This window comes from Neopelma chrysocephalum, unplaced genomic scaffold, assembly GCF_003984885.1.
Source record: "Neopelma chrysocephalum unplaced genomic scaffold, ASM398488v2 Primary Assembly neopelma1_71, whole genome shotgun sequence".
Lineage (NCBI taxonomy): Eukaryota > Metazoa > Chordata > Aves > Passeriformes > Pipridae > Neopelma > Neopelma chrysocephalum.
Genome location: NW_020897731.1, coordinates 8,252,207 through 8,278,754, shown reverse-complemented (window position 1 = coordinate 8,278,754; position 26,548 = coordinate 8,252,207). Strand labels below are relative to the sequence as shown.

At 36.3% G+C, this 26,548-nt stretch overlaps 2 protein-coding genes across 14 annotated transcripts in view; one reads left to right on the top strand and one right to left on the bottom strand.

The window, feature by feature from the left end:
* Positions 1 to 6,261, top strand: part of KCNIP4 (potassium voltage-gated channel interacting protein 4) — a 409,601-nt gene extending 403,340 nt beyond the window's left edge. For all 9 annotated transcript variants that reach the window (XM_027686739.1, XM_027686732.1, XM_027686735.1 and 6 more), the window contains one exon: positions 4,703 to 6,261. In XM_027686739.1, the coding sequence (XP_027542540.1) occupies positions 4,703 to 4,750 (48 nt within the window). In that variant the 3' untranslated portion in view covers positions 4,751 to 6,261. The remainder of the gene's footprint in view (positions 1 to 4,702) is intronic.
* PACRGL (parkin coregulated like) overlaps positions 1 to 19,569 on the bottom strand; it is a 34,873-nt gene extending 15,304 nt beyond the window's left edge. For 2 of the 5 annotated variants that reach the window (XR_003534807.1, XR_003534806.1), the window contains exons 1-8: positions 19,262 to 19,359; positions 15,809 to 15,966; positions 14,185 to 14,252; positions 13,042 to 13,132; positions 11,763 to 11,897; positions 10,004 to 10,111; positions 8,955 to 9,035; positions 7,459 to 7,596 (exon numbers count right to left, since the gene is read on the bottom strand). Coding sequence is in view for 1 of the 5 variants with exons in the window: in XM_027686741.1 (XP_027542542.1) it covers positions 7,540 to 7,596; positions 8,955 to 9,035; positions 10,004 to 10,111; positions 11,763 to 11,897; positions 13,042 to 13,132; positions 14,185 to 14,252; positions 15,809 to 15,949 (681 nt within the window). In the remaining 4 variants the exon portion in view is untranslated. Of the gene's footprint in view, positions 1 to 2,951; positions 3,038 to 4,559; positions 7,597 to 8,954; positions 9,036 to 10,003; positions 10,112 to 11,762; positions 11,898 to 13,041; positions 13,133 to 14,184; positions 14,253 to 15,808; positions 15,967 to 19,261 lie in introns of those variants that run through there. The other 3 variants (XR_003534805.1, XR_003534804.1, XM_027686741.1) reach the window with 3 other exon arrangements.
* Positions 19,570 to 26,548: the final 6,979 nt, after the last annotated feature.

The following is a 26,548-nucleotide window of genomic DNA, read 5'->3' as shown; positions in this document are numbered from 1 at the left end:
CTGGTATATACAAGCTGTCATTGCTCATTAGACAACTGTGTCAGTATCCCTTATCTTTTCAACGTTTTTTGTACTTGATAGCAAAAATTTTCTTCACATTCAGCTAAATATTTATTTCTATCTTGTGCCCATGCTGGGGCACACAGTCCTGTTACAATTGGCATATAGTCACAGCAATAATAATATCGCCTGAAAATTTATCATCTATAGATGAGTTTCTCAGTGAGTCATGATGTGCTTATAAGCAGTGAGGCCTTGAAAGGACAGTGCAAAGGCCTTGCTAAGTGTTGGATGGCAAAAGTTAACAACAGGCAAGTTTTCTCAAGGCAAGAGATTGAGAATTGATTGTGATTATCAGCTGCAAGTGTTTACATTACAGCTGGGTAGCTGAAAGCAGCTCCTGGCCTCCAGAGATAGGGTTGAGAATAACCTCTGCAGCAGGAGTTACAGCCTGCTTTCACTCCTCTGCCCTTCAGAAACCAGCTTGTTCTCAGACCAGAAGACAATATGAGGAAAGATAAGTTGCGTTTTCAGAAATTTAAGGAACTCCTGTTATAAGAAGTCATAGTAGTGGTCTACTGATACCTTGTCCAGACTGATTAATATGAAGCTGACTGAGACCAGCAATATAGCCTGTGCACATTGATCCTTATCTTTTACACCAAGAAGAGAGTAGTAAAGAGACAGAAGAAAACAAGGCTATCAAGATAAATGCATTTAGTGAGGCATAGTTTTTTAACCATTTAGAACAGGGAAAGCTCTAGATGCTCAAAGATTCTCTAGAACCAGTCTATTTTTATATGCATCTGTAGTTATTCATTGGGGTTCCTCTTATAAACACAGCTACCTAGTAAGTGATTCTTTCTTTGATTTTAATCCACTGATTTTGAGGGATGACCAACAGCCAACAGCTCTGCTACCTGTGGCTGTTCAATGTTACCTTAGCAATGGGCATTGGGTAGAGTCTTATCTGTCAGCAGTGCTCTATTGCACTGACCATGGCTCCAGCTTGTCAGTCTTGTTCAATACAAATGAAAGCTATTTGCTCTGCTAACACTGAGTGATCATCAGAAACAGAGATGAGATTCATTTCCCAGCTGAGGTCTGTAGCATTCTGGAAGTTAAATGACACATTAATCTGCACCTGGCAGCAATTATGGTGATGGGCTCAGGGATTCATTTACAAAGAAAATAAATACCTTCAGTAGGGAATTGCCTGCTCTCCTGATCCAATGAGATTCAGATTCTCATGACTGTTAGAAGATTTCTTATTTACCTCTTCTAAGTACTCAGAATACATGTGAGAGAGATGGTCTCTAAACTACTGCATGATGTTGTCATCATGCCACTTATCTCACCTTCACTCGCTTTTAACTTCAAAGGTGGTCATGTTTTTTGATACAAAAAGTGTCTTGCTGCCTAAATTTTTGTTTGCCTACTAAAAACTGTTCTATTAAGACTTCTGAGCTGCAAAGTGTGCAATTCATGTTTATATCAAGATTTGGTTTCAGAAATTAGGTTTGGGGTTAGGATTTATAGAATCATAGAACATACTGAGTTGGAAGGGACCCATCAGGACCATCATGTCCAGCTCCTGGCCATGCACAGGACCATTCCCAAGAGTAACACCATGTGCCCAAGATTATTGTCCAAATGCTTCTTGAACTGAAGATAGGCTTGGTGCTGTGACCACTTCCCTGGGGAGCCTGTTCCGCTGTTCCAGTGCTTAATCACCCTCTGGGTGAAAAACTTTTTCTTGATATTCAACCCAACCCTCACCTGACTCAGCTTTATGCCATTTTCTTGAGTTCTGTCACCGGTCACAAGAGTGAAGAGATCATTACCTGCCCATCTGCTTCCCCTCGTGAGGATGTTGAAGACCACGATAAGGTCTCAGTCTCCTCTTCCCAAACCAAGTGACCTCAGCCATGGTCATACAGCTTCCTCTCCAGACCCTTAACCATCCTTGTTGCCTTCCTTTGGATGCTCTCTAATAGCTTAATATCTTTCCTTTATTGTGGTGCCCAAAACTGCACACAGTATTCAAGGTGAGGCCACATCAGTGCAGAGCAGAGCAGGACAATCCCCTCCCTTGACGGGCTGGCAATGCTTTGCCTGATGCCCCCCAGGACATGGTTGGCCCTCCTGGCTGACTCATATTCATGTTGCTGTTGGTATTTTCAGGATTGCATTTCTCACAAAGGAACACATGGCTGCTTCCTTTAAAATGCAGCTGTAGGAAAACCTTTTTTTAATATCCTGATAGCTATGAGACTGATCTAAAAAGGTAAGGTCTGAATCTTTAAACAAACCAGAAATGTGTTCTGCCAGGGAAAGGCTGCAGGAGCCTTTTCTTTGAAGGCTATCTCAGGCAAGAGTTGCCAGTTTCTGAGAACTGGCATTCCTCTACTTGGAGCTGGAAGCCAAGTTAGCCTCCTTTCACTGCTTGGTGCTGGTGGAAGATAGTCTGACTCAGGTATTGCTTCATATCTACAGCAGCACCGTGAAGAACAGAGGCAAAGGACTAAGGCATTCGGGGTGCATAGAGGTGAATGTCAGGGTGAGTGACACAGGTCCTTCTGATAATGATAAAAAGGCTTCTGGGATAGGTATTTTCTGCAGGAGTAAGCCTTTCCATACACAATGCTGATGGCCTGGGCTAGCCTGAAAACAACAAAGCCATCTCAAACCTAAGAAAAACTGCCTTAAAGGTAGGTCAGATCTGTCAAAGCTCATTCATCCAGGTTTGTGCTTCATATGGACAATGTTTCATATGCACTAACACCTCCTTATGTCTTGAGTTAGGAATCATTAAACAAATCTGTTATGTGTAGAAAAATGTATTGAAAAAAGAGGCAAGTGAAAAAGATACACTTGCCAAAGAATTCCAATGCAAGCATCTGCTTTTTTTTCTTTTTTAAAGATGGGGAAAAAAAGCTACTAAAACTTACCATGTTCTAAATATTATGACAAGCCTGTATTTTCTTGTGAAGACTCTTCCCATTTGACTGACTAAGGAAGGGGCATTGGAAGTCTTCTGTAAAGAAACAGCCAACCTCAGAATTATGGAGTTGATTTTAGAAAACTACCAGTTTCATTCATGATGATACACATATAATAAAATGGGTAGGAAGTGGCAAAACACTTAGGAAATTCAGAGCATGTTGTTTGTGCTGCCCATTTGCTGAGCTTAGTTGCCAGTTTATATTAATTAAATGACAAATGATGCCAGTTAAACCAAACTTCAACCTTACATTAATCAGTGATCTTGTCTAGTTTATTGATATTTTAAAGCAATGCAGTGGGAAAAAAAGTTAGTTTATTTTAACTTTCAGTAATTTAATATAGTAATTTTACTACACAAATTTTTAAGCATTAATCTACATATTTTTTTTAAATTACATATAATTGCTTCCATGAGTTATTTTATCAGTACAAAATAGTGCACAGATCATTTCTTACAGCAACATCACTTGAGATGGCATATGGAATCAAAGATGAAAAACCCCACTGTGCATGTTTCATAACATAAATTAAGCAAATTACTCAAACCAGTCATTTTTACAAAGCAAATCACCCACTAGACTGAACAGTGAATAATTTAACTGGAAATTGATACTGAACACGTATTATGGGAAGATTTATGTACGGAAGTATCACATCCCTATCAGTAGTGGAGAATACTATGAGATAACCTCTGTAAGAAGTGGGCATAATTTATTAAATTCAGTCTTTTTGTTCACTTGAATTGAAGATGTCTAAATTATCTCTCAAGAAAGTGCTAAAGGGTGTGCATTCAGATTAAAATATAGACTGATTACAGTGAAGACCAGCAAATGCTAAATGAGCATGTAGTAAACTCTTGTATTGTGTACATATATTGTTTTGTGCAAGCAACCGTTGATCCAGAAATCCCAACAAATATAGGCTACTGCAAGTAAACTCTTTCTTCTATACACCTAAATGTAAAGCTTACAAAGAAAAATACTGTTTTCTGAGTGCTGTGTTGAGAGCTATTTACTGATAAAAACTGGAGTACAGAGGGATGCATCACTAAGCATTATGCAAAACTTGGGAGCTAAAGATTTTCTTAAACATTACCTAATGCAAAGCAATCAGAAAGCAGAAGTAGCATTGGAAAGCAGTGACCATCTTTCAGTGTGAGCACATGGAAAATCTGAACTGAGGAGCTGAAGAGTGTTGTGTTACTTGTCAAACTGATTGACTCTTCAGTTCATGCAAAGATGCACACTTGAATCTATTTTATGTTAGAGTCATCCCTAGCTACATAGCAGGGTGCCCTAGTATTGCAAAAAGGCTCCTCTGTACAATGCACAGAAGTAGCAATTCCATGTATGGAGCTGCACTTCAGATACAACTATTCCATGAGTTCCATTGTCTAAATGAACTATTTTATAGTGGGTATAAATGGATGGGCTCTGAAACACTGCAGACTTAATTTTCTTAATGTGCTATTGTATCCTTGACAGGGTAGTTTTGGTCTCATTAATATATACAAAAACTTATTTAAGCATAGATCCATTAACAGCCTTTTTCTGCTAACAATTTCTCTAAACAAGCTGAAAGAAAATATTGTAATTAACTAAAATACAGTTAGTTCTACACCATGGCACTATAGATATTGGCCAGCTACATTTGTAATGGTGTATGATTTTTGGTTTTGTATTGTCTTTTTTTACAGGATGAGAATATAATGCGATCCATGCAGCTCTTTGAAAATGTGATTTAATGAAGACATTAGGTCTACAACTAATGGACAAATATGAGCTATTCGGCAACATTATCTAAAAGATGGATTTCCCACTTTATCATAAATAAAGTTACTCAGCTTTACACTGAGACATGGATTATGCAAGTAAATTTTTTATTATAAACTCTTCCCAATAAAAAATTCTTTCAAAATTATAAAATTTAGCTCTTCAACAGAGGCTACTTAGTTAACAAGATTGTACTGAAAAATCAAGTTTTTACTCCAAATTCAAACAAAGAACTGACAGTATGCAGCTTTATTATCATTCCAAACCCTAGTTAAAACAGATACAATCACAAGGAGAATAAAAATATACTCTTAGTTTTGCTACTCATTTTTACTGGATTAAACTCCAGGTATTCAAGTGTATTTCTTAAATCTTAGCTTCTAATTTATACAGAGGCATTACCATGTATTTTCTTTTCCCATTTCTATGATGTAGTCCTCATTTTTGAATAACACTTAGAGTTAATGCTATAATCAGTGTGCAATGCACATCTTGCTGCAATTGCCTTCCACCTTCGACTTGCTTTTCTCTTCCAAAGAAAAAAACCCCAAACCTAACAAAACTGATAACTTGAGAGGAAGAACTGTTCTAGAACAAAAACCCAAACTGCTTATAGGTAGGTTTATTCCCTCAAAAATATGAGTAAGCTTCTATCAATCACACTTACCTAGTAAATCTATCACGACAGGAATACCAGGCGTCCTACATACTGTATTTCTAATTCTTCTTGGATGTGTCTGCAAAGTTCTTAGCTTAAAATTAAGGATCTTCTGACTTCTAATTTTTCATGAAGAAAGCTTAACTGGATCCTAACACTGTTTTCATAAGTACGTGTCTTTTTGCCTTTAACAAATAAAAAGGCATGAACTTCCTTTGAAACTTCCATCCCACTTCAGTGCTGAGAATGAATATCCCTATGTAGTAACATCTACTAATAATGACTGCTAGTCAGGCTAACATCTATTTCAGCTTTTTGTAATATCTGTAACTATGAGACAGAATCAGGAAAAAATGGAAACTTCAGCTATATATCATCTATATGTGATAAATGCATTACATTTTTTTAGGATCATTTCTTCATTAAGATTGGAGCTATTTATTCTGAACTTAGAAAGATTTTTCTAAAAAAGTATGCACCTAAAATATAACAATGCCCCTCCATCCATGTAATTTTTAAGATATATTGTCCACAGAGTTTATGCCAATATTTTAAAATAGGTGAAATGCTATCAGAGGTAGGCCAACCTTCATTGTGACATTGCTGCAGAAAATGTGAATTAATGAAGTAGAAAGAACGTTGCAAGCATTCTTTTGTAAAAACAAATCAGGTATCTATTCTGGTGTAGAGATGGGATGTTAGAGGCATGTTGAAGGCTGCTCTGCTATCACCAGTGTAGGATAAGAGTAGTACAATACATGTACACCTGAAATCTGCTGTAGCGTGTTTGTGTAAACTAAATGTGCACATTTTGTAAAAAAAAAATAAAGTAAACATGAAGAAAAAAAAGGACCATGATCAGTTTTTTTGAGTTGTTAAATACTTGTTGGCAAAATTGTTAACTGAAGAAATACAATTAAAAAAAAAAAAAAGTCTAAATATATTTATCTTGACTTAGCACAGTTCTTATCTCAGCAGCAATCATACCACAGTCCTGAGGTAAATTTAACTTAGTCAAGCAGTAGTAATTTTCAAAAAAAAGATGAAATTGCTTTCATGTGACAGACTTTTTAATACTCCACGCATCAGTATCTTCTGATGACAAAAATACCCCTCCCTTCCAACATTATGGAATTATTTTGCAGTCAAGTTCAAATACGATCATGAGCAAATGCTGCAACGTAGAAGGCTTGACAGAGAGGTAAGCTGGTGTCTGAAATGCTTTTGTTGTTTTCAACTCCTATTTTTTTATAGCTTCCATGTTCAGAAGTTTATTAACTTGTCTAGACTGGAATTCACAAGCTAGTGCCAAGCATATCTGTGACATTCCTGAACTCGGTGCAGAGGGAGCACGGTGTAAATACTCCAAAGTTGCCTCCTACATCCAGCTCCCATTCAGCAGGCCCAAAGCTAACTGGAACTAATTAGCTGAGCAAACCCTAGGCTGTGGATCTGTGGAGCAACCTGATACCTTTGCACTGTATTCTCCGAGCCTTCCCAGCATTTCAAAACAATGTGCTGAGAATGCACTGAGCAAGTTCAGCTTTGCACCATATGCTCCTTGTTTGGTGTGTTCAACTTCACACCTTGAAAAGCTGACTCTGAAGAAGTCTATGAGTGCTCAGAGTTCTATGTCTAACCTAGTCCCAATGAACCGAAATGCATCCATCTGTGCCTGTCACAAAATAAGTCATATGTTTCAAAAGCAGGTATAAATATGTCATTTAACACCAAGTTGGTTACTATTTAAGTAATTACTGCCAAATTATTTTGCATCACACAAATATACAAAACATATTAAGCACTGCAGATATTTTAAATGAAATTGTAGTTTACAACAAAATAAGAATCAATATTTACTCTGCTTTTGAAATAACAGCAGGTTAATCAATGTCATCATAAGCACAAGGCATATGCAAATATAGAGAGAAGTCTTCTGTAATTACATATTCTCAAACTGATAAGACTCCCACTCTCCATCATAGTGAAGAATTGTGATTGTTTTAAGAGAATATGTCATACCCCAAATAAGTGTCAGTGATGTTCAAAGGCAGCTTCTTTCCAAACTTCACCTTACAGTACAAATCACTATAGATTTCTTGTTCAAGGGGAGATAGAACAATAGGTTGGAATTTTCGATTTGATGATAGCCACAGTTGGCTGTTGAAGAAAACAAAGCAAAGTTAAACAAAATAAGGAGCACTAGCACTATGTATGACAGTATTCATACAGTCTCTATAAATTGCATAACTCACAAAGTTTACTTAGTGATCTTTGCTATTATGAAACAGTAGAAAACTAAAAAGTTACTAATTGCTGAGAAATTACTGTCAAAAGGGCTGAAAATAATAAATTGAGAAAATGGACGATTGTGATAACGAATACTGGAGAGTAAAATTCCAAGAGAAGGGACATGTAAACCCATACCTAAAACTGGGCATAAATACAGACATGAAACAATAAGGATTTTTTTAACAGAGGAGTAATATTCTAGAAGGGACTTCTAATAAAAGTAAGAATCATACACTTTATAACTAATTTAGAATAGAAATTTAATAAATTAATTAGTTGGATTATATAATATTGCTCATAATCACAATTTAGGAGTATTTTTAAAAGACGCACAGAAAGACCTACTCACAAAACAAAAAGACAACAAGAAATCAGAGGATTGACAGAAGAGTTAGAGTTTAATGACTCACTGGATTAGTTACATCATCTAGACCTAAATTTTCAGAATATCAAGATAAGAAATCATTTTTCTTTTCTTGTCTCACTTCATATAAATAAAAAACTCTCATCCTCCTTCATTTGTTGTAATGTTTTTCAAGTCTGTAACTGAACACTGCTACTGCCCTTAAATGAATATGAGCACATACACAAAAAAATGAAGTGATGTCTACTGATTGTTTGGGCACCTACTGATTAATGCACATAAGCTCAGAACTGGTGGACCTGTATTTATGGTCTCTACTCTTCAGGTTATTCCTATTCTTTATGAATGACCATTGAATATATTACATAGAAGTGTTCATAGGGTCAAGAAAGCAAATATATTCTCTTTTAGATGAATATCCAAGCCAACACTCCTCACTTTTTCTTCTTTCCTCATTTCTGTACAATGTAAAGCACAACATAAAATGGCAACGGAATGTTTATTTAGAAGAAACCTCTGCCACCTATTACTTAAAGCGTATTTTTTGATTTATAGCAATTATAGATCTAAGCTCTCAGTAAACCAGGGTGAGTTGGAATGTGAGTGTCAGAATTCTTCAGTAAATAACCCAAACAATAAGCTCTTAGTGGGAATGGCAGGCATCATCAATAACAGCAAAAAGTAACTTCTAGCAAGAGTAAATACTGTTGAGAAACATATTCAGTCTCAGAAAATGGAACGCAAAGCATGCATCCCAGGTCTACTGAAGCAAGAACATGGCAAGAAAGCCAGAGATAAAAGTTGTTTTGGCAAAATTGCATTCAAATGTCCAGATTACAGAATAATCATCTGATCAGCTCACCTTTCCACCATATTGCTCCAACTTTTGTAAAGTAACAGTAACTTTTTCTCTAAATTTCTTGTCCATTAATCTCCTTGAAAGCTATTGGAAAAGTAAAATAAAAAGGTTTGTTGCACAATATAGTACAATATATGCAAAAAGGGTATAGTAAGTCTATTTTTTTACTTTATTTCATCTTTGGAAAATTAAGGATGAAAAGAAACATCATAACTTGTAACTAATGTTAAAGTATGGAACTTAGTCAAGGCAGAGGAATATAAGGTTAACTTAAAAAAACCGGATCTATTAGCCAACAAAAATATTTATTTTTTTTCTTTTAGGAAACAAATTCAAAAGAAGCACCAACCTTAAAAAAAAAGTCATTCTTAAAGGGCTGTCTACATAAAAAGTTAACACATTTTTCACATGCATTGAAAGAGATTTATTACAGTGGAAATATTTAAAAAAAAACTGCTGCAATTTCTCTCTTCTGCACTGGATGTCAAAAAAGGTCCTTTTATTTTGCTGTAAAAGTCCTTTTATTTTGCTGTAAAAGTGCACTTTGCAAGCAGGCTAAATGAAACCATGAAAAGCCTGTCTGACGGAGGAAGGATATCCTCAAAAGGACTCAGTATAAAAATACTTCTCATAATTCTACTCTAAGCTTATTTAATGAAAACTTCTTTGAGCGGAATTCTCATCTGAAAGAAGTTTGAATATTTGCTTATGTTAATTTATTGAAACTGTCACAGTTTTGTTAAAATGTTCGCACACAAAATGAAAAACTCATTTGTTATAAACTTTCCTCCAAAACATAGCATCTATTTCTCCTCGGGCCTATACTTCCATTATTCTCCAGTTTGTGTTAACAAGTTTTTGGACATTGCTAGAACTTTATAAGTCACCATATTATTAAAGAATTAAGGACTCACTTAGAGGAATATATGAAATAGTGCTTTTCATGGAACTGCTGAGTCCTCCGCTGTATCTGTGCAGATATTACAGGAAACATCTCAACAAAAGTACCATGACAATACAAAGGATTTTTTACTACAGCATTAAAAACTTACATTTGTGAGTAGATGTTTAAGATGATCATTAAGAGATGGGCCAACAACAGCACTCAGCTGAACTAAAGCATCCAATCCCCTTCCAAATACTTCATCATCCGCATGGGCCTTCAGAGGAGGAAGAAAGAAAACCCTATCAGTAGTATTCACATAAACACAAAAATTTTTCTAAACTGCAATCTCTGCATTATGATTGCATGTAGTATTTTTAAACACTAGAATTACTGTGCAATTGCCAATTGCTATAATGTTACAAGTTTAGAAATACAAGTACAACATGACTGAATATTAGTCTCCAGAGACCACATTTAAAAACAGAAGTATATTTTTAAAGTAGAACCAAAAGTATCAACAAAATGTCAGTGAAACTCTTGCATTTCTTCTGAGACAAGGAAACTAATAATTTATTATTGATGAAATAAAAATATTTGGCATGCAAAGCAGCTTACTACACCAACAATTTCAGTATTTCACAGCATATTAGAAATAACCCTTCAAATGCAGATATGCTGAAATGGGGAGACACCATTTTACTTACAAATGTAATTAATTCAGTGTAATTTCTATGTAATTCATAACAATAACTTCCTTTGTTGGAGAAACAGTGGAGCCAATGACTTTCTGCCTCAATTCATTTAGTTCTCTCTACACCTTTGTCACCTGCCAGAAATTATCTGGCTCTTATCTACTTCTAGGGTTCCTTGTCATCTTTATTTCTCCCATGGGAAGGTTCTTCTATCCCTAAGTTCTCTAATGGTTTAATTATCTCACTTTTCCTTTAGTGGAGAAATAGACTCATAAGAATTTATTTTGTTCTCGTACTAAATTTTACGTTTATTTAAACAATTATTTTTTCACTCCAGCATCTGAGACCTGAATGTTTTCATTTTAACTAGAAGTGATAGATTGCTTGTGTAGTAGAAGGTTTAAGAAGACTTTATACCAAAGCAGTGCAACAATAAAAATTATCAGACGAGTAACAGTAATTGAGGAATAGACAAGAATAATATTTCTAATTTTGTCTTCAAACTAAACCAAATATACTGATAACACAGAATTCTGAACTTCTGTTACACCTCTGATTTGAGATCACAAAGAATTTTCAAGCTCTCAGCAATCTCTATAAAATCAAAACTGAAACACAGCTAAATTAAAGAACAGCTACTTGCTGAACCAGAAAAGGGCTCTGAAAAATATGAAAAAGATCCAAAAAAGATAACCCTTGAAGCCAATATCTCACTTTGTTTTCTGAAGGAGTAGAAAAGTTAAAAACATTTTAAAAATTAAGAATATGACCACAAATATTTTAACTGTATTCCTCCCTTTTCCTCATTGACATATTCTATTTTACCTTTGTAGCACGTTTTGAATTGTTAGATGTAACAGATGATTATTTATTCCCACATCTCCATTTTACTTCACCTCATTTCTATTTTTTGCATGTGGATATATAAAAACACCACAAAGACATATATTTATTTCTGCTTATATACAGACCTTTAATACAACATTTCCACAAAATTTGCCCGTAGCTACTGTCATACAGCTGTAACGAGTTGCCCATTTAAATTTACAGTTAAATACATTTTTAGCTAATAAACCAAGGCAGGGTTTACAAGAGAAAGAGAAACCATTCCCAACCCCCAAGCCAAAACCCATGCAGCAGATTTATCACGTTAACATTTTCCATGTAGTTCTCACCAGCAAAAGAAAAAAAAATCAAACCCATTAAAATCTCTTCATGAAGAGTAAGACATACCAGTGTAGCCTTTAAGACTGGAACTAGACGAGGCAACAAGGGAATTGCTTTTTCAGTAGCACCTTCAACCAGAAGTAATTCTCTAAAGCCCTCCTTTGAAACAAATGTATAGGGATGTTTTGTCTCTCTTAGTCCCTGTTGCAAATGTAAAATGTGTTTCTTAATAGTGTGCCTTCTTTTAAACAAAAACACATTTAAAAAGTTCCACGTAGCAGCAAGATAATGTTTAGATTTTGTCAGATCAGTTCAAAACATAAAGTACACTAACTCCACCATGTGGAGCCACTCAGTACAACTCTCCTCACAGAATATTCTAATTCATTTTTCTTTTGGAGCATTGAATATTAAAACTCACATTATGAATACTGCCTATTCAATCAATATGTGTACTACCTTTAATCTAACTACCCAAGGTATTTTTTCAACAAGACCAGGAACAAGAGCAGGCTATGTTTTTGTACCCTAAAGGAAAAAAAAATTGAAGATGAACTATGGAAGGAAAGATGCTCCCCACCACACACCCCTCTCTGTAACATCAAAAACTCGTTGATGGTACAAAGATGCTCTTCTAGCGTAGAAGGCCTGACTGGCAGAACTCAAAGATTTAAAGGGCAGTGGCTGAAGCCTTTCTTCTTTCCACAATAGGAGCTTTATGTTACTTTAGGAATTGACAGTTTTGTTTAATCTTTTAAAAATAAAGAAAAAAAAAAAAGAATAAGCCACCTCTGGATATGCACTTTATTCTATCTACAGCATTGAATTCATCATTTATTTAGACACCTGAAACATATTTGGTGATAAGTGTCACAGATGGTTGTGAGGAAATAGAAGCCTCAACATAATGCATAGTACTGCCCTTCAATTTATTTACAGGATGCTATTTTCATTGTACTAGTTCAATCTATTGAGAAGAACACTCTTGCTTCAACAGGTAGACTTGATATAAAAAAATAATCAAAGCAATTTAGTTTAAAAAGAACCTGCAAAACTACAAATGAATTGATGATTTCATTCAACAGCTGGAAATCTGAGATGCAGTCTTGCATTTGGCCAGTATGTTGAAGATTAAACAGCTCTACCTAGCTCTCTCAGAATGCTCCAACTAAAGAACTACAAATAGCAATGCTCTTGACCATTTTCATTCATACAAGATCTTCACAATTTTTTTTTTGTATTTCCCTAGTATGTGAGCCTAAATTAGCTAGCTTAGATTGTTAATAAATGACATTTGCAATTAGGAAATGGTTGTATGCTTAATGTTGCAAGAAATTGAGTTTACCTCTGCCAATGTTACAAGGAGAGGATCAAAGGGAACAGTTTCAGGAAGGCATTCCCATTGCAGTTTGTGCTTTACTGACCCATGCACTAACCTATATAAAAAATAAAGTTTTAACAAATCATCATATAAGAATACATGATTTATTACTACCACTATTCGCTTTAAATGTATCAGCAATTAGTTTGTGGTGTTACTCTGTTATATACGCAATCCCAATACATACTGTTCTCCTTAGTGAAACCACAGAATCCCAGAATCAATTAGGTTGGAAAAGACCTCTAAGATCATCAAGTCCAACCCAGTGTACGTATAATGGTATTTAACACTGAAATTATAATAATTTCCCAAAATATGGCAGTTTCCAAAATTCTGATCCTTATCACACAGAAACCAGAAAATAAAGGTTATAAAAATTATAGATGCCTCTTATGCCAACACCGAAGATGCTCCTTTTGCAAAGTTACTTATTTTGATAAGTATCAAGAAATGTTTTCCTCAAATGGTAAGGGAAATCAGTTGAAACTGAAAGAAAATCATATTGGAATTTATTATTTACTCCTAAGATACAGATAAAGGCTATGTATTAATGATTATTTTATACAAGTAAACACATGTACATTGTATTAATGATTACTTAAATTTTTGTAAAGTAATTCTGCATCCTAGTAAGAAAACACTAAAATGTTTATTTTCTATCCAAAGTAACTTAAAACACCATAAACTATTACTTACAAGTATTTTTGTTAATATCTGATATTGCTGACAACTACAGAATTGGAATATTCAATAAAATGTTGTCGTACTAAGTACTTCAGATGAAAAAGGCTGCAAGAGGTCTACTTACTAAAATGGCACTAATTTTACTATCTTTACTAGTAGGGAGAAGTAAACAAGATTACCTGGAGAAATCAAACTTAACTATTCTTTAAAAATGTGGTTTTAGTATTAATACAGCATTAAAAAAAAAACAAACAAACAAAGACATTTTCAAAGGCAAGGAAAATTGCTTTCTGCTTTGAAAAGAGCTCAGCATTAGAAATCTTTCCAGAAATGAATGGAATCAGACAACCTAACTAAAATATCAAACATGAAGAGATGTATGTCATAATATATTTAGTAAAAATTTAAACAAACCCTACACACCTGCACGGAATGCCTCCTTTAGCATATGTAGCAGCAAATGCAGATGTTGGTCGAGAATAAGCACCAAACTGCAAGGACAGAGAGAAGTAGCATTATTTATTCAAAACAGTAAGGTTTTATAACTATTATAAATATGTTAAAACTGCAGTTTACCAAAAAAAGAACTTAGTCATACGATTCTAAAACAAATAAATAAAAAAAGAACTGCAGGTATGGGGTGGAAAACATATATTTGATACACTTATCAGAAAACTGCTCTTCAGAATCGTCTGGCTAGGGAGTTTTTCAAATGAATAAATAATGTAGAATCAGCGTTTTCCCAATGGAATTACCTTATTTTTCTGTTTTCTCTTGCAAATGTTAATACTTAAGCCCTACAGGTTCTTTCCTTAACAGATTAAGGAGCTCTCACTTTCCTTATGCTCTTGTATTTATACTGGTAACATGCAGAAGGCAGTTTTATGCAGTTCCATCTTGATCTGAGTATAGACAAACATACAAGGTGGCAAGATGTGGGAGAAATACCAAAAATTGGGCAAGATGGTATGAGGGCACTGGAAATACACAGGGAGGTTCATACTGGGTGAGAATCTAGAAAGAACTCACTGCACAAGGAAACTAGGAGCTTCACAGGTAGAAAAGCTGCACAAATTTGCTTTTTATCATATACATGGTTCCTATACATATAAACTATTGTATTATTTATTAGCATGATCATTCAATGCTGCTTCCCATTTTAAACACCTTATCACAAAGCATTTAAAAGCAAATACCATGAAATCATAATTTTCATCTTTTGAGTGTTTGAACCTACATTAAAATCCTTAAAATTGTGTGCATGATTTGATGACTGCATGGCTTAATTTAAGTCATTGTGCTACTTGCAAAAAGATTTAAAGTAAAAAAGATGCCCACATTAAAGTATTCTGCCTCTGTTTATTGCAAACTACTACCTCACCAAACTACTCCTACATTTAATTCACTTTCCAAAAAGCCTGTGACATTACTAATTGTCAAATTATGTGGACCAGTGGTGAGCTATAATTCAGGTATTCAATGCTATTTCTTCAGGCATGTGACTTCCATGAAATAACTCCCTTCATTATTCTGCTCCCAAGAGCCCAAATTTTTCGTAAAGTATTACATATTCACAGTAATTGTGAGTTTCATATAATGCTCACCAGCAACTAATTTGCTAGATTTCATGAAGTCTTGATGATCTTCAAGATGCTGCCTGATTCTTAGTTTCATTGCATAACTGAAATAAGTTCCTCTAAAGCACTAGGTATCAAAGTTTAGAAGCATATAAAAAAAAACCCAACTCTCTTTATCTCTTAGCTCTAAATCTCTTTTTAGGGCAACAGTACATAGAAGATAACAGTTACCATGCAAGCCACAATTGTACCAAAACACATTTATTAAAAATGTAATAAACAATGTTATGCCTCAGGCATTTGGCTTAGAAGGTAGGGAATGTATGATTAATAACAAAAGTTTAATTTCAATTTAAAAAACAGGACCAGAAGAAGCATGTCCTACATGTCATTTCATAAAGTAAGGAATTTTTTTCCAACCAGAGATGGGTTTTAAACAAACAAACAAACCCCCTGTCACCTACACATACCGGATCGATAGTTTTAGGATTCAGCTTGTCACTAGGCTTTGGCTGTGGTTTAATAGCAGGTTCTGGAGAACATGGTAAAGGAGAGGATGTCTTGCTTTTCTGTGCTGCAGTCTTTGGTTTTATTTGGATACGTGATGACATTCTTAGAACATTGCTTCCTAGAATAGAAAAATATTAAAAACATAAAATAATTTTCATTCCTATATGGCAGACTATCGAGGGTTAGAATGCTCAGGCCATAAAACTGACATGAACAAACAATCAAGAAAATATGAATAAGTGCACCAGGAAACAAAGGCTTATTCTTATACATCCTATGCAGTGCACGGGATAATTTTAACAGTCTTGTCACTCCGTCTTTCAAATGCACACATTTCCTAACCTGCTCCCCTTTTCTTGTGTTCTTTGAGACCTGCAGCTGAAGTGAATTAGCTACAGTCTGCCTTTAGGTAGCCTACAGGAATGCAAGCAGCATTACGGGGCTCAGCAGAAGAGCCCAGAGTGAAATAGGCTTGTTGGGTACAGTTACATCAGAAGTGAGCAACAATCTGAGGAATAGCCAGGATGAAGGAATGAAGAGAAGAGCAAGTACATTCAGGACACAAAAAACCCAGTGCAGAATCAGTAAGAGATGAGAACAGAAATGTAAGGCAGCAAAGAAAGAACACAGAAAATTAATTCCAATTCCATGTAAGAAGAATGACTTTTATTTTTTTAAAAGAGTGCAAAAATAACCTTCTGTTTACATCCTTAAATACTGATTTAGATACACTTATCTTCTAAATGTCAATGCACCAGCTACATGTGTCACCATATATGTATGTAATTGGGTTAAAGTGTCCCTAATAAAATTAATAGTCCTCTGCCTATTTAACATACCAAGTCTGACACAATGATGAACAAGATAAATTATTCCTGGGAAATTACAAGTTTTCAAATATTAATAAAACTAAAAGAGTGAAAATGCTGGGTTTGAATATTATTAATGTTCAGTAATTTATGCTATGGTGCATTCTGGATGGTAAAAAACAATTTAGTAAATAAGAAATTACATTCCTTTGTGAACAAGAAATGACACTATATAGAAATGAAAACTATAGGAGGCAAATTAAATAATACACAGAAACAAACATTGCCTCAAGGATGAGCAGAATGATTGCCATCCAGCTATCACCTTTACAAAGTTGTGACATCTGTTTTTGTCAAAAATGTGATTAAATTCCAAATACTGAGATCAGGATGAACTAGAGAGGCAGATGGTTTTTGCCATGCTACTCACACACCCACAGCTCTATAAGCCACTTGCCCTAATCTCTGCCAGACTCTTGCACATACAGTCCTTGTTTAGCTTGGTTATTCTAATTCTTCCCTCCAAACAGGACTTCCACTCACGTACTTTTGTCACAGAATCATAGAATATGCTGAGCTGGAAAGGACCCACAAGGATCATCGAATACAACCCTTAGCCCTGCACAGGACCATCCACAAGACTCACACCATATGCCTGAGATTATCTCCTAAATGCTTCTTGAACTCTGTCAGGCTTGGTGCTGTGAGCACTTCCCTGGGGAGCCTGTTCCAGTGTCCAACCACGCTCTGGGTGAAGAAACTTTTCTAATATCCAACCTAAACCTTCCCTGACACAACTTCAGGCCGTTGCCTCAGGTCCTGTCACTGGTCACCAGAGAGAAGAGATCAGTGCCTGCCCCTCTGCTTCCCCTCACAAGGAAGTTGTAACTGCAATGAGGTCTCCCCTCAGTCTTGTCTTCTCCAGGCTGAACAGACCAAGTGACCTCAGCCCTCCTCATACGGCTTCCCCTCAAGGCCCTTCACCCCCTTTGTTGCCCTCCTTTGGATGCTCTCTAATAGCTTAATATCTTTCCTTTATTGTGGCACCCAAAACTGCACACAATATTCAAGGCGAGGCCACACCAGTGCAGAGCAGAGCGGGACAATTCTCTCCCTTGACCGGCTGGTGATGCTTTGCTTGATGCCCCCCAGGACATGGTTGGCCCTCCTGGCTGCCAGGGCACTGCTGACTCACACTCAACTTGCTGTCGACCAGGACCCTTTCCAGCATCTCATTCCCCAGTCATCATCTAAATTATGAAATCTTTAGGATTGTTTCTGTTTCTGGTAAGAAATTATAAGGTCCCAGCACTTGTGTAGATATGCTATGTCTTTTTGACTTGTGGAAAGAATTAAATCTAGCACCTAAGTTCTAGTGAATGTCAAGAAACAACATATAATAATGATTACCAAATTAGCTAAAATACAAAGTAAAACTAAAAATGAAACTTTAAATCAATACTTCTTGACAGATGATTTAATCAGAAATAGTGATTCAAATCAGATCACCCACTGTACATCCTGTCTTCTCTATCTTACTATTTCCAGAATGCAGCCTGTCTCCAGTGACAGTCTTTTAAAAAGAACTAGCATACCACAAATAGACAATCAAGTCTCTTCAAAACACACAAAAACTTACATGACACTTATGTGAACTATTCAGTAAAATGCAAGTCATTAAAACTAGAAATAATTTGAAGCCCTAAAAGACAAACAATAACACAGAAAGAAAATATACTGATTTTATGTCAGCTTATTATCATTAAACTCTAATAACACTAGTTACAAGGCATATTTTTAACTATCAGAAAAATAAGAATCAAAATCACTTTTTTACTATAAAAACACCAGATAAGTTCTTGACAGTAGCATCGTATATCACAAAATAGTGCTATCAGTGTCAGCCTTTGAAATATACAATTGCTCATAATATGAACAGTCAGCTTGCTAATAACAACATAAATATTTTTCTCAGAAAAATATTAATAAGTAATTCAGATGTATTTAATTTATTCTATTTCCCAGGAAGTAATCAAGATATATGTCAAGGACTTTACTGAGGTTTTAACTAACAACTAAATCTAGAAAAGTCAGTGGTTGTACCATGACAAAAAGTAAATGATAAAAAGTGTGACAATAAGCAGGAACAATGTCAGCCCTTTGGGACAGAAATGAAGACAAGAGTAAGTACAGTGATAATGGTTTCGTAAAAATACAACTGAGGCAATATACTGGCAGAGGTGGAAGTGGCACTGAGCAGGAAAAGTACTCTTCATAAGGAGGTCTCAACCTTCAGAGATGAAAGCCCTTGTGTAGTCATGAGCTCGGAAAGTCACTCACACGTGTTTGCAGAGAGATCAGACGGCTGAAGTACAGTCGTGAATCAAACAAGCGACGTACGAGGTTTGATACAGAAGTGACCCATCTACTGGTAGATGACAGATTTCAAGCAAAGGACAGACACTTCAAATGGAAATAGGAAAACACCTCTAAAAGACTACTTTCAAAGGAGGAAAACTGCAGCCTGGAGTTCGGTCCTAGAAGTCACTTAAGGCAGGCAGAACTAAAGTCAGTAGGATTTGAAAGGCGAGGTTGCTTCCTTACCCTGGTGAGCGCCGACTCTCCGGAGCGCAGCTGGGGCAGCGGCAGGAGACGTGGGGCTTCGAGCGCCGTCACTGCCGAGAGGCTCCAGCGGCGACGCTCCGGCGAGGTCCCACAGAGCCGCCGGCCCGGCCCCCGCGGGACATCCGCAGACCCAGTGCGAGAACGAGGGGGACACCCTGCTCCCCTCGGCCCCTCTCCCGTCCCCACAACTCCCGCTGATCCCGGGGAGCGTCGGCCTGGAGGCAGCGCTGTCCCCGCTCCTACGGCCCTGCGGGACGGGCGGCTCAGCTCCCGGGGACGCTTCCTGCCGGTTGCCAGGGAAACTACGGGCCGCCGGGAGCCCAAACCTCCTCAGAGCTTGCTGAAGAGCGAAAGTCAGATTAAAAGGACGATGGTTTTTAATACTTTACCAGGGAAAAGAGAATTTGAAAATGACTTTTTTTTTTTTTTTAATGTGAAAAAAGTTTGGCTTTCAGAGACAGCGCCACGTTCCCATTTGTGATTGTCCTTGTTCCAAATACAATGAAAGTTAATTTTTAGTTTCTTTTTTAGATAACCCACTCATACAGTGCTGAAACTTCTGTCGGAAATACTGTATTTATTCGTACACTGTCACATCTCAATGAGCTTTAGGGTAAATGAGCTTTTGGGTAAAAGGGTACTTTTTAACTTGACCACAAGAGTACTTTCTTACTTTCTTCAAGAGATATGTTTATTCTTTCACGCACTCAACAATCAATCTCCAAGAAAAATGTTTTCTTGATTTGCTTGAATTTTGTGGGATACAATCTTTCTACCATTACATTCTTTCTCATTTCTGTCATTTTTACTGAAGAACTGATTGGTACTTTAGAAGTGGATAAGAGAGGCTATTCTCTTGATTTTCCACTAAAATAAAATAAACCACCCCCCAAAACAAACAAACAAACAAGCAAACAAAACCAACAGGAAAATGTAGAGACATTGTTGAAAAATGGTTATAGAGTATTTGAAAAATGCTATAGGCATTAGATTTTGGCCAATGCAGGAATTTAATAATTAGTTTTATCCAACATATATAGTTTGTATCTCCCAATAACGGGAAGCCATAAGCAAGGACATTTGCAGAGTTAGAATAGGGCTGCATAACTGAGTGTCATTGAAATGCATTGGTGCAAGAGACCTTTTGGAAATACGGAAGAAAAAAAATAATATAAATAATGTTGCAGAAGAGAAGTTTTTTTTTCCTAAGTGTTCTTAGCTCAGCCCAAGAGACATTACGTTACTTTCACAAAATTACTTTACTTTTCCACAGTGCTGAAGGTAATAGAGGAATGGATGTCTTTTCATCCATAAATTTTACAGACTCGTAAATAATCTCGGAAAAATCCAATATTTGTAAAGCAGACTATGCAAGTCTTTGGAAATCACACCAAAAATACAAACCAGCATGATCGTCTCCATGATGAGAAAAAAAGAACTGCTTTTATGAGCAAGGTTTATTTTTAGTTCAATGTTTTGGTATCATTTTATACATGTATCTGTTATATCCGATTGGTGAGTACGGAACAGACTACAGCTACGTTCAAGTGTGAAAGAACGTAGCAATACAATGCCTAAGTCAGTAGGAGGTATGAACTACTGTGTTGTGTGAAGCAAAATACCACTGATCAGCTCCATGGAGTCAGCAGCTCCCACTGAGTTCCCGGAGGCACAGAAACAACAGGGTTGTAAAAGGACAAGTAAGACTGCAGGCTCTGTGCAAGAGCAGGGCTTAGTTTAGAGTTCAATTGTTTTCCTGAAAAATACAAAATAAAAGATTGTTGTGTACTGCAGTGTGTATGGTACCATAGAGAGTCCTGCTGGACTTAGGGCTTTGAATGCACAGACTGCACTGCTCACCTTGCAGGGAGACTTGGTGTGTGAAATCAGTGTATGAGAGATACCTGCTGATCTGTAGATACCTGATAGACATGGGTCCTTTCATTTCATGTCTTGGGGCATTTTGCCTCTTGAACTTAGAGAAATCACTACATGTGGCTTATTGCCTTCATGCAAGGCTATCTCAGCCATGAGGTTCTAATTGGGGGTTGGCTGGCTTTGGTGCCAAACCAGCACATCCCTCCCCATATTAGGCACTCAGCACAAGGCATCCCTGCGTGCCTACAGATACACCCTGACCTTGTGCCCGTGTCAGCAAGGCTCAAGCACCTGAGTACTGGGAACCTGATGGGTTTGAGTGGGCTTAATCCTCTTGGGTGGGAGCCTAACTCTCCCATATCCATGGGAAGAATACAGACCAAAATGATCCTAAATTTCTAAAATAGGTTAGGATGAAACGTTATCCTTACAGATATATTTTTCTAACTTGCATGATATTTTTAGAGTTAGGAAAAGAGAAATCCTAAGGCTAAACACACATTCAGTCCATTCAGTTCTGATTCCTACAGTATGATCTTAAAATGGTATTTATTACACTTGTCCTATGCATTTGCAGATCCCCTGCTCCTTGAGTAGCTTCTTCATTATTATGCTTAGCTTGGGATTTTCTCACTGAATATTGAGATGGGGAGTATGAGTTAAAGTACTTGCAATAAAATGTATTTATTTAAAAAATGCTTTTCATGCTGTGTTCACTGTTTTTGATAGTTGTAATAGGAACTACTCTGTAACATTTAAACATATTTGGTGGATGGACAATTTAGGAGGAAAAATACTCTATGATCTACACAGTATAGATCAACAAATCATGACAAATTTTATAATTTTCTTCATTGTGATGATACCACTTTGTAGTCTTAAATACGGACTTATGAGCTACCATTTATAACTGTGTACTTGTGCAGCTCCAGTTATTATTATGAGTTTCTTCATTATGCATTTTTTGGTTTGTTTAACAAACTGCCATAAACCTTTCTAAATGCTTGAAAATAATTAAAGACAAAAATTTCCAAAGAGTATTTATCATGAAAAGAAATGCAGGCACTTACATGTATGTGTGTTCAGTTGAGCATATAGAAATCTGAAAATGAAAGCTAACTCAGCACTGATTATTTACTTTTCCATAATTATACTCAAGCAATTTCAATAGAACCAGTGATTAATTAATTATCTGTTACTGCTGATAAAACCAATATGCAATTTGACTTCTTTTTTTCATTAGTCACAGTTAAATAGTTAATTACTGAGGGGGAGGAGAATTCACCAAAGTCAAATGAATTCCTAGGCTTATGAAATTAAAACTGAGGCTTATTGGAATATGGCTAATTGAAAGAACATCACATAAACCAGTTACATGTTAGATCTTTTTGTCTGAGCATATTTATACCTGTATTAAGCTAATTCATTTGATATGGTTTGGGCTTGGCACGTGGCCATAGCCAGTTGAAAAATGGTGGGGGGAATATTTCTTGACAAGTGCAGGCTTTTGTATGTGGAAGGGAGTCGGCACTTCAATTTTTGCATCATTTAATTAATTTGTATTGTCAATATTTCCCTTTCTATTTGTAGAAGCATTTTTGTTAGACAATAAATGTTTTATACTGATTTCTTTGCTGTATTTTTCTAAATACAAGAAAGAGACTACCAACAAACTTAAAAATTCATTCATCTTACATTTTACTATATTCTTAAATATTTATCTAATAATACACAAACTGATATATTTTCATTTGAGATTATTTTAGAAGTTTCTAAATCAAGTGCAATTTTAACCACAGTTGGGGGCTGACAACTCTTGCAACCTAAAAAGAACAGTAAAAGAACAAAACATGTTTCCTCAACACATATGATAATTCCTTTTATTTCTCCAGAAACTCTTAAAAGTTAGAAATTCCCACTGGTCTCTCAAAAAGTACACATTTAAAACTGAAGACTAGGAGTGTTTTCCTTAGATAGTCTTCAAACATCATTCCCCAGAGCTTTTATCTTGACTTAACCACTCTATGTGCTTTATAAATACTACTCTATAAAAAAGGAGTTATTTTACAGGGGTTGGCAATAAATGTGAGCTACAGAACAGACTGTAGACACCTAATTGTAGTTTTCAGCTTCCTTTGCAAAGATTTAAATGCTCCAGGCACTTTCACTGACGAGTGCTGCACAGACGATTAGTTCAGTGCCTGTCAGAAGTTGATGGACCTGTGAATATGGCCTTTTATCTTCAGTGAAAATTGGTGTGAAACAGCATCACTTCAGTTGAACAATTCTGGATAACAGCCCATGGATTGTACAGGATTGCTTATTCTTTTTCTGTAGTACACCAGAAATTACTTGATTGCCTATTATTAAGTGCTAAATTGCTGTAAGGACTTTGGATTAGCAAATCAAAGTCCAGTGTAAGACTTGGAGGCAAGGTCCCAAGAAACTGACTGACCCATGGGAACTTTCAGGTTTTGATGTTGCAGAGTAACAAAAATTCATACAGGTATGACCCCCAAATTTACAAATTAATGAGACTCCTAATGGGGATCACGGAGTACATGGGACACGTAGTACTGTTAGTGTGCAGACATGGTGCTTTGGGTATGATTCTTGAATGAAGGTACAAGGCTGAGAAAAATCAAGTAGTTGCATGGGCAACTGCAGTTAAATTCCACACCAGGCTTTTTGACAGCTCTAAAGGATAACCTGCTGATCTGAAACAATTAGGAAATTCAAGTTTTTCCATGTACATGAGTACCCGAGTGAGTCAGAGAAATTTATGCCCATACTGATACAAAGATGGTAGCACATCATTGCTCCACTTTACTTAATGAAGTGTTTCAAGCACTTCTGCAATGGTTCAGTTATACTCGTATTCATCTTGTACCTACCTTCAATGAACTGTACTACCTCAAAAAATGGAATTAAGATTAAAATGAGACATGTCAGGATTTGGGTTTCTTCCCTATTCTAACTTCTCATATTGCCATCAATAATGGCAGTTTGAATTTGCTCTTTATTTTGATGATGCCAGTTGTTCAGGAAGGACAATTCATTCTATTGCATGATTCGGTGGTGCAATCACAACTACTTCTGTAAAAGTAGTTTACTTATTTAGGGAGAGAGATCCATTCCCACAAGTATAGTCATAAGAGTTAGGAACCTCTATTTCTTTGAGTCACTGGACCTAAATCTGAGTTTTATGATACTTGATTTCCTGCCTCTCTGCTATTCACTGGAATCTTCATTCCTAATTTGTCTCATAGTTAAAAACCTAAGAAAAAGATTCACAGAAAGGAGCAACAGTGACCTGGCAGTGGCCACCACTAGCTCATGGAAAATGTTAAGGAGAAAGCTTTGGTTTCAGGGAGAATTAGGTGACAGTTGGGGAAAGAAAAGGGGAAGTTGGATAGATATCTGTGAATTCTTCTCTGGAACTCACAATGCTCAAAGTTTTGAAAGCTAACAAAAGGTTTTGGAAGCAGTGCTGGAAGGCTCACCGGATTATAGAAAACTCAGGTTCCAAAATCTGCTTTTGCCTGATTTTTACTACAGACTTGAACCCAGGTTCTCTTGCCTCTCAAACCTGACAAACACATGGTGATATATCCTAGTATTATTCTCAGCTGCTTTAGGGTATACCTATGATATTCTGAATTTTTCCAGAGTATAAACCTTTATTAACTATGCTTTTCACTAAACAGGTGCAGGTACTTGTAAGTAGAAACATAATGAGAGAATGTATCTGTGAGCGTAGTAATCCTGGAAGATGAAGTGGTACCCAACGTCACAGAAAATACTGAAAGAACTAGAAACAACACATTCTTTTTATAAATCAGAATCTATCTTTAAAAAATGGACAAGATATTAAAAGATGACTACTTTATCACAACTGTGGGTGCATTAAGAAATGTTCACCACTGTTTTATATTGCAGGTAGTTTTATATAATATGATCAGTGCCACTTCATGCAAATTAAAAAAAAGGGTAGCACTGTGGCCTTTCTCTTCACCCTGCTATTATTCTCTTCCTGCTGATTTTTGTCAACTTGGAATTTGATTTTAAGAATTAAAAAAAAATTCTCATTGGATGATGTTCTTTAAATGCAAGACAGACATGCACAAGCTCTAACTGTACCAGATGATTTTTCTATAATTATTTGAAAATAAAAACTCCCTGATAAATTTCTAAGGCAGGATAAATATAATTTAAATTCTGCTGAGGGAAATAATTAAGCGAAGTTGAAAACTTGCAGCTGATTGTTAGGGCGCTGCTATGAGAGCTGACTGACATGTTTTCCCCATCAGGATTGCATAGATAAAAACACCAGTTGAGAGGCACACTCTGCAGTTTTGTGTTTTACCACTCGGTGGCGATGATTCCCTTTCTTTCCTTCCCAATTCTGTGCTTCCTCCCAGATAGCTGCTGCTCTGCATTCTGCAGCCTCGATTCAGGGGAAAAAACAAGAGAAAAATCATGTTATCTGTTACTTTAAATATCAAAGGTGGCAAAAAACAAGAGTTTGTTAAATAAAAATGTAAGTATTCTGTAGTTCAGTTGTCAGAGAAATTGTGTTCTTTGATAGGGAATCTTTCACCAGTTTTATCCCACTCTAGGGCACAGAGCAGTAGTGGTACATAAAGTATTGATTAAGAGCAAGTTTAATAGACTTTATAGCCCTTCACAGAATAAAGTAAATTGTGATACACAAAAAAAGTCCTCCAGAAATTCACAAGGCATCATAGGAGTATTTCCATTATTTTTTTTTTCTTCTTCTTTTTGCAAACAGCAGGAATAAATCCATGTAGTTAGTACTTCTTGGGTTTCAGAGAACATGCTGGGGCAGAGGCGTAATTGCTTTGGTTAACCAAATGTATCCTGCAGAAGCTGTAGCTAGGTACATTGTTGTCTTCCATAATATTAACAGACCTTTCTGCTTTTGCCTGAGCCCATGAGGTTCCCTCTGCTGGATCAGACACAGGGGAGAGCTGCAGCAAGAACATCAGGCTGTGCTCTGAGGCACAGGCAACATTTAATGTCTCCCACACAGCAAGCACAGCTGGCACTTGAGATAACAAGTCCAGGCATGGTAGGAGAAATATCTTTGTTTAAGACATAGAGGACGCTTGAAAGACAGGCTTAAGGTTCACAGGACTCAATTCAAACTGATGTTTAAAAACTAGTAACAGCCTAGGAATATTGACTGTAGTGATGGTGTTGAGATTGGGAGCTGTGGTAACAGCCATGACTAAATAATATAAATAGAATCAAAGGTAGTGATGGCAGAAGCAATAGTTTTCATATCTTCTCTTTTCAGAAAGTGGTGCAGCAGCAGCCACTCTGTCCCTGCCCACACAGGAATAGCAAGTGGATGTGTAAGGCTTC